Source organism: Carex rostrata, chromosome 10, assembly GCF_964058835.1.
Source record: "Carex rostrata chromosome 10, lpCarRost1.2, whole genome shotgun sequence".
NCBI lineage: Eukaryota > Viridiplantae > Streptophyta > Magnoliopsida > Poales > Cyperaceae > Carex > Carex rostrata.
Genome location: NC_135927.1, coordinates 6,621,890 through 6,630,586, shown reverse-complemented (window position 1 = coordinate 6,630,586; position 8,697 = coordinate 6,621,890). Strand labels below are relative to the sequence as shown.

Genomic DNA, 8,697 nt, shown 5'->3' with positions numbered 1-8,697 from the left:
ATTAATATATTCAAACGTCATCCTGTGTCATATGAAAAAAAAAATGATAAAATATGTCCTGTGTCATATGAAAAAAAAATGATAAAATATGTTAGATACAAACACTTCAGACATAAATTATATACACATGAATTATAAGATATGAATATTTGAACGATAAGGAATGAATACTTGCTCGATAAGATATGAATACTTCTACGATGATGTATGAATACTTGCACGATAAACAACTTGAAAGTACGTCATCATGGACCTAATTTGAAAGAGAAAATTAAATACAAGACGTCCATGCTTTTAGATTTGTAAATTTTCTCACAGATTATCAGAAATTTTGATGAAATTGAATGGAGAAAAAAATTCAACTCTAAAAACATGTAAAAGATATGTGTGATGTGTCCACTTTTTTTTCGAAATACTTAGTATCTTAAGTATAAATACTTGATATATTATATATTAACACTTGCACGCATAGGTATTCATATTTGCACGCATCAGTTATAAAATATATCAAATATTAGGCGGTCCCCCAAGTAATTAATGAAATTCAGTTAGTTAATGGTCCCCACAAATAGCTATTGATTGAGGGATGAATAGGAGAAATTGATTGGGAGATAGTTAGTTGAACCCATTTAAAAAACCTAATTACAATTATCGGGTGTAACAATGCTTTCATGAAATGGATGAATTATTTTAACAAAATAAAGTAACCATCAGCTGAATCACCAATGTACCGTTACAAACGAATGCCCGAATTACGTTACTTATAACTTAAGTTTGAAACTAACAAAATATGGGCTTTGGTAGGTTATACGAGGTTAACCAAATAAGATCAGTCCATACAGTTTCCTTTCCTATGCCATCCTTTCTGTATCGTGAAGGCTGTTACACGTACTTGTACAAGTGACAACTAGCTAGGCATGGGACAGACACCATAAAAAAAAACAATCTTTGTTCATTGCAAAATAAGAATATGATAATATAATTCTGGAATCAGGAAACTTATCTTATTATCTGTAACACAAAAACCAGAAATAAAATCAACACTACAATAAAATCCAACTATTACATTCAACCTGAACTCTATCTCTGCCGGTAAGCAATGTAATTTGCCAGGGAAACCAAAGGAGCAGCTGATTCCGGATCAAAGTCATTCAGCTGCTCCTTAGCCTGCCCCAACAACTCCTCCACAAATTCTCGTGATTTATCCAACCCGATAAGCTTCGGGTATGTTGTCTTATCACTAACCAAATCCTTCCCAGCTGTCTTGCCCAATTCCTCTGACGACTTGGTCAGATCCAGTATGTCATCCACGACCTGAAAAAGCAACCCAATACTTCTAGCATACCTCCTCAACTGGTCAATTTGTTCATCGGACCCACCTCCAATAATTGCTCCGGTAACAGCTGCTGCCTCCAGCAGAGAAGCTGTCTTGTGCAAATGGATGTACTCAAGTTTATCTAATGGTACTTGGTCACTGACACAAGTGCATTCGAGATCCACCACTTGGCCCTCTGCCAAACCCTCAGTACCAATGCACCGGGCCAACTCACCAACTGCACGGGCAATACGGTCGGGTGACACTTCAGTAGGATACGACGACAAGTTAGAAGCTGTTTCAAATGCCAGTGCCAGCAAAGCATCACCAGCAAGAACAGCTGTCGGTTCGTCGAAGGCTATGTGGCAAGTCGGCTTGCCACGCCGAAGGTTATCATTGTCCATGCATGGAAGATCGTCGTGTATCAACGACATGGTGTGGATCATCTCTGTAGCCAAGGCAGTCGGTAGTGCCCATGCCTCATGGCCTCCAGCTATTTTGCATGCAGTGAGGCATAATGCGGGTCGGATCCGTTTGCCTCCAGCCATTAAGGAATAATGCATAGCGTCATGTAGGCGGTTACTCTGGGGAAAGGATTTGGTTGGGATGGCAGAGTCAAGGGCCAGGTTAACAATAGCAGCTTTCTCAATCATGTATTGTTTTATGTCGAATTGGGTGACGGATGTTGATTGGACGGATGTCGCGAGGCAGGAGAATCGGCGGTGGAGAGCAGAGGAGGTGGAAGAGAATTGAGGGAGATGAGGTTTGGAGATTAATAATTGGGTGCAGAGGACATGGGAAGAGAAAGAAGCGACGAAGGGTAAGAGAGTATGAGCCATTTGGGTTTTATGAGAGATATGAAGTAGAACTGGGAGCAGAGAGCGTAGGAAGTGTGAACTACCAGAGACAGACCAAGGGAAGTGTCCGAGGTTTAGAGAAAGGGTATATAGTACGTAGATATATAGTATACAGAGAATTTGGTTGTGTGTGGTGGACCAATCAGCTCGACTATGACTAATTATATGACTAATTATTGATTTTAGAAGAGGAATAGAAGTGATGAACAATAATCTTTTATTGAGTATATTCCGAATTTTACAAGATCTATATATCACTATTTATAGCCTAAAATTTCACTACCCGTTGGGCTATTTTCTAAATTACAATGTCTGTAATATAAATCATAATTGTGTCTTAATTACAAATATTTACTAATCATTACTGAGATCAAGCTACATATTAAAAATGGCTTGACAGCTATACAATTAGAGGCTAGCTTAAATGTTGCTTGTCCTGCCCATAGATTAGTATTGAAGAATAAAGACAAGCAAGTTCCATTACGACAAACATCCCAAATTTAACTCCGAGTATACGGATATTATTTGGTTTAGTGAAATAAGAAGCAATTTTTTAAAAGAGAAAAGGTATCATCCACCGTTAAAAACTTGTAAGAATACCATCATGTGTGATGTATACTTGATTAACATTGCTAATTAAATAATGTATTCAGTTTCTGTGCATCAAACTCTTGTATATCTTGTGTTAATTATGTCATGAATGTAATTTAATATTCGAGTGAATTCATCTAATATTGTTTTAATTACTTCTTCAACTGTTGCATGAATGCTGACTATTTTGACCTGCGGGGACTGTCTGTCAGAATTTTCTGATTTTTCATTTTCTTTTATTTTCTATGATACCATCAATTTGCACCAAGTCAACATTATTTCTCATTTGATTTTTTAATTTTTAATTTTTAATTTAGATTTAGAACCAATCTATTTTAATATTATTTATGGATATTCTTGAATAATTCTTTTTTCTATTGATATATATATATATATATATATTTGTAAATTTATGATTTTATATGAGAATTATTTGTCTTATAATATGTTCTCGTTGCAACGCACGGGCACGATATTAGTAGGATATATATACACACATACATAATATAAGAGAAATATATATTCACACACACATTCCAATTTATATTATTCTTTGTTTCCAATTTATATTATTCTTCTTCTTTGTTTTCAATTTAGAATACACGCGCACGCACACACACATTGATATATTCTATATTGGAAATATATTCTAAATTGCCCACAACAATATGTATTGAAACAAAGAAAGAGAAATAAGGAAATAATAAATATATATATATATATATATATGATTTCCATTGTGATAAATATAGAAACGAAGAAGAATAAGGAAATAAAGAAATAAGAAAATGGAAGGTGGAGTCTTCTCAATTGAAGAACGAGAAATATGGAAACAAATAAATAAGGAAACAAAGAAATATATTGCTAAATTTTAGAATTTGTTCAATTTTAATTGTAACGTATCGTGTAGCAGCACATGTGGTGACTATGTTTTAACTAAATTTAGGCTTCTATACATAAAACATATGCATTTAATCAAAAAAAGACAAATTTAATTGAAGGGCTGAGATCAAATTCGAAGTTTCATCTTTCAATCGTAGTCGTTGACTGATCGGACACCCAACGTGCTTAATAATAGAATGGAGATAAAGTACAAACATTCAATATGATATACATATTAAAATGTACATGGAAATCAAATTATATCTCCATTCCATTATTAAGTACGTTGGGTGTCTGATCCGCCAACGGCTACGATTGAAAGATGAAACTTCGAATTTAATCTCAGCCCTCCAATTGTATAATTTGTTTTTTTGATTAAATACATTTTATGTATAGAAGTCTAAATTTAGTTAAAAACATACTCACCACATGTGCTTCCACACGATACGTTACAATTAAAATTGAACAAACTATGAAATTTAGCGATATATTTCTCTGTTTCCTTATTTCTTTGTTTCCACATTTTTCCTATTCAATTGAGCAGACTCCACCTTCTATTTTTTTATTTCTTTGTTTCCTTACTTCTTTTTCATTTCTATACGGATCACAATATAAATCAATTTTTTCTTTCTTTGTTTCTATAAATATATATTGTTGTGGGCAATTTAGAATATATTTCCAATATAGAATATATCAATGTGGTGTGTATATATATATTCTAAATTGAAAACAAAGAAGAAGAAGAATTGGAAACAGAAGAATATAAATTGGAACGTGTGTGTATATATATTTCTCTTATAATGTGTGTGTCTATATATACACACGATAACACTTTTTAGTTATGTTTTTTGATATCATATTATATGTCAATATTGAATTGTTGTACGATATTTGATATTAGATTCGAATCGAGCTATTATTTGATATAATTGGTACTTAAAAATAAAGAATTATCACATCATCAAATTATTATCAGAGATCACGATTCAAGTTAATTAAAAATACATAATCATATAAATTATCTATTAACATGTCTCTTAATTTTTGGATAATTATTATTTTCATTGATATATTTTTTTATAATTTTTTTTCTTATATTATATCCCGTTGCAACGGACGGGGACGATACTAGCATATGTATATGTTGTTAATATGTTCGGGATTCGTTCATGCAGGTTAAATTGAGTAGTAGACCGTACAACGAAAGTGATCTACATGAGATCTGTACAACATGGTGCAAGTACTTCTTGGATCATGTTTTATCTCCTCGACAAAGGCACCTCTGAATTGAAACTTGGTCAGTTTTTGGTACACATATATGATGTACAATTTTGTCGTTGACACTTCGGAACAATAGTTAGTTATTGGTATATATGATGTACATTTTTGTCATTGGTACAATGAGTGGGTACAATTGTGTGAAAGCTTTGCTGATGATAATTATGCTTGTTGTGAGAAGATACATACATTTTTGCTGGTACAATTAATGATATACAGTTAATTATATATATGGCTTATCGGTAATCTATAATGTTGTTATGTTACAGATATGTATGTTGTTGTTGGGTACAACATGCATTATGCATGTTCTATATTTATATATTTGGTTGAATGCATGTTTAAAATTATTGGTTGAAATAATGGGTTTAAAAAAGGGCTAGAAAATGGAGGCTAGCTAGCTTCTAATTGGGGCATAATTGAAATATATATATAGGCTGTGGTTAATTTGCTGCCGGCAGCATTTCTGCCGGCGGTGCTACCGCCCTTTTTTATTTTGTGATGTCCAAACAACAAATCCAAATCATTAGAAGTTTAATCTATACTATAATATACTTGGAGACCAAATTTTATATTTTTTAGAATTTTTTTACTATTTATCAAGCTGGTTTGAAAACCGCTGTTTTCAATGCTGCAGAAATTTGCTGAAAACAACGGTTTTCAAACCAGCTTAATAACTAGTAAAAAAATTCCAAGAAATGTAAAATTTTGTCTCCAAGTACAGAGACATCTAACGGTTTGGATTTGTTGTTTGGACATCACAAAATAAAAAAAGGGCGGCAGCACCGCTGGCAGAAATGCTGTCGGCAGCAAATTAGCCGGACCCTATATATTTATATATATATATATATATGTAAATCATCAACGGTTCAAAATTAGAAACAGATGCAAAGCTAAGACAACAACGCCAATGCAAATAAAAGCAAAAACGATGTTGTATGTGACATTTACCATCGGCAGAAAAAACCGCAAGCAATGCCATAGAACGCGTAGCGACCCACCGTCAATCACACTTACCCATCGGTTGCCAGACAAAAGCGATGGCGTTGGGTACGTCCCACCCGATGGACGAACGACCTCTGCCGATGGTATATTGATTAACGCCATCGGTTTTTAGCCGATGTCAGTGTATTTAAGTTTCCTATGGAGGCGATATGCATCGGATCGGACCCGATGGCAGAACGCGATTCTAACTAATATAAAAGAGTTTTTTTGTAGTAGTGAACGATATATTACAGACTGCTATTGTACGAAAATCACATATATTATTAGTGGAAAATAAAACTCTGCCATACATGCATGCCCCACGGATTACCTGTGCAATTATTTCAATATATTTTAGTACATTTTTTTTTTTGAAAAAAGATGCACACATTGAGCAGAGTTTCTTGGACATCTAAACAGGTAAAGGAACCCGCAATGTTGGTACCAAATACAGAGGCTCTTTTTTGGTAGCCGCAATTCCAAAGTTCTCCGTCATGTCCACATCCTCTGGCTTCATCCCGTCAGGCAGTTGCCAATCAAAGTGCAACAACAGTCTTGCCAAACCAAGCTCCACCACACTCAGTCCAAACTTAAGTCCAGGACAAATCCTTCGTCCGGCACCAAATGGCAGAAATTCAAAATTCTGCCCTTTAAAGTCGATACTAGATGTTTCAAACCTCTCCGGTTTAAACTCATCTGGATCATTCCAGTACTCAGGATTTCTTCCTAGAGCCCATACGTTGATTACTATGTGGGCCCCGGTGGGAATTGTGTAGCCAAGTACCTGGCAACTCTCCTTGCATAGTCGTGGCACCAAAAGTGGTGCCGGAGGGTGCATTCTCAAGGTTTCTTTGATGACACATTGCAGATAATTGAGGGTATTCTCATCAATATTAGTATTATCAATTGCAGCTTGCCTTATCTCTGTTTGTGCCTTTGCCATTAGATCAGGGTGCTTAATTAATTCTGCCATGGCCCATGTAATTGTTGTTGATGATGTTTCAGTTCCTGCTAAAAATACATCCTGAATAAAGAGTACACATCATTAGAGTGAACATTCAATTAGTAATTAAATTTTTACCTTGTCCTCCATGCGCTCAAGTATATATATTAAAAATATTTTGCTATAGCTTGTTTGGCATAAAGAGAGAATAGTGATACTCATTGAATTCAACCATGCATGAGTAAAACCTGTACTGCTTGTGCTAATTCAGTAAGGATCCAAAATACTTTTACATATGTCCCGAGAAATGAAACAGAGCACAGGTCAACAAAGAGGATAAATACTATTGATTATTTTATATGTATTATTGCAAGATGCATGTATGATTCATGGAGTATTGAATATTGATACGGTTCCCCCTTGGAGGTTATATTCATATTCTGCATATAATGTGTGTGTTCTTTCTAATTTCATTTATTGTAATAATTAATTTATATGAAGTAAATGTTAATCTGGCACATACAAAGATAATAGCTTTTATGTGGTCGATTGTGATAGGCACCTCCAAGTCACCACGTTCCTTTATATCAATAAGGGCATCGACAAAATCAAATTCAATCTCATGCTCTCCTCTTGCCTTTTGTTGTTGTCGATTCTTCAAATGTTCCTGTACGATCTCCTCTAGTACCAAATCCAATTTTCTACATGTATTAATATTTAATATATGAGTCTCCGCCAAACATTAAAGAATAAAAAGAAAACTAGGAATGAGGAAAATAAGTTCATCAAATGTACTTACCGGTGGAGTTTGGCAACTCTTCTTCTCATCTTGAAATCCAACCAACTCAATGTTGGAAAGATATCAGATAGGTGGAAGCCAGCAAAGAGCTCCAATGCATCTCCTATTTTTTCCAAGAACACTTCTCTCTTTTTAAATTTTCCTCCAAATGCTGTGCGAATGATAATATTGTTTGAAAGCTCACATGTCCATGCACTCAAATTGACTTGTGATTTACCAGAAACTATACTCAATCTCTTCAACAGAGAATCGATCTCTTCTTGCCAAATTGATGAGAAAGATTTCACCTGTTTTGAACTAAAGAGCTCACTGGCACAAATTCGACGCATCTGGCGCCAGTAGGGGCCATTTGAGAAACCAATGTCCTTGCCACCATAAGTGAGAACATCTGCGGCAGATTGTACAGGGCGGTTCGCAAGGTTTGCATCCTGTGTTTGCATCACCTATGCAGTTTGTATGAATGAATGTTAAAACATATAATTTTTGCCCAATATAACACACAAATATAAAGATATATCATTTTTTTTTGTAATTAGCTGCAATTGTGTTTGTTAATTAATATTAATCTTCATACCGTCCCTATTTATACCCTGCAGATTTATTTGGTATTATACAAAAAAATAAAAGCACATGGACGTTATGAAGGGACTTTCCCAAGTTCAAAATTTCAAGAAAAATATTATTAGATGTATTTAATAATAACACGTTCAAATACATTTACATCATTTAAACTTTTCTATTCTGATGTTCTGCATATGCAAAACCCCTATTCACATGGTACCTTTAGAACCATAAATTTACCAAGAGCCATAGCATTTGACTCAGCTGTTAGTGATCTATTGGAATAAAATAAGAGTGAGGTTATATATGGTACTATGCATGCATCATATTCATCAAATTTGTCTCAACTTTGGATCAATATATTTGTTTTCGAATTCCAAACAATCAATCTGAACCATTCAACAACATCTCCATATAAAATTAAATTACATTTTATATATATTTTTTAAATAGATAGAAAATCACTACTTTGAATGGTCTAGAATTT

At 34.2% G+C, this 8,697-nt stretch overlaps 2 protein-coding genes across 3 annotated transcripts in view; both read right to left on the bottom strand.

Moving 5' to 3' along the window:
* Positions 1-977: 977 nt before the first annotated feature.
* LOC144560580 (geranylgeranyl pyrophosphate synthase, chloroplastic-like) lies at positions 978-2,250 on the bottom strand. The gene has a single exon (XM_078309811.1). It carries the CDS (start codon positions 2,152-2,154, stop codon positions 1,081-1,083), a length of 1,074 nt encoding a protein of 357 aa, XP_078165937.1. The 5' UTR covers positions 2,155-2,250; the 3' UTR covers positions 978-1,080.
* Positions 2,251-6,168: 3,918 nt separating this feature from the next.
* LOC144560399 (desmethyl-deoxy-podophyllotoxin synthase-like) overlaps positions 6,169-8,697 on the bottom strand; it is a 98,640-nt gene continuing 96,111 nt past the window's right edge. For both annotated transcript variants that reach the window (XM_078309592.1, XM_078309591.1), the window contains exons 2-4: positions 7,650-8,092; positions 7,374-7,551; positions 6,169-6,931 (exon numbers count right to left, since the gene is read on the bottom strand). In XM_078309592.1, coding sequence (XP_078165718.1) covers positions 6,320-6,931; positions 7,374-7,551; positions 7,650-8,092 — 1,233 coding nt within the window. In that variant the 3' untranslated portion in view covers positions 6,169-6,319. The remainder of the gene's footprint in view (positions 6,932-7,373; positions 7,552-7,649; positions 8,093-8,697) is intronic.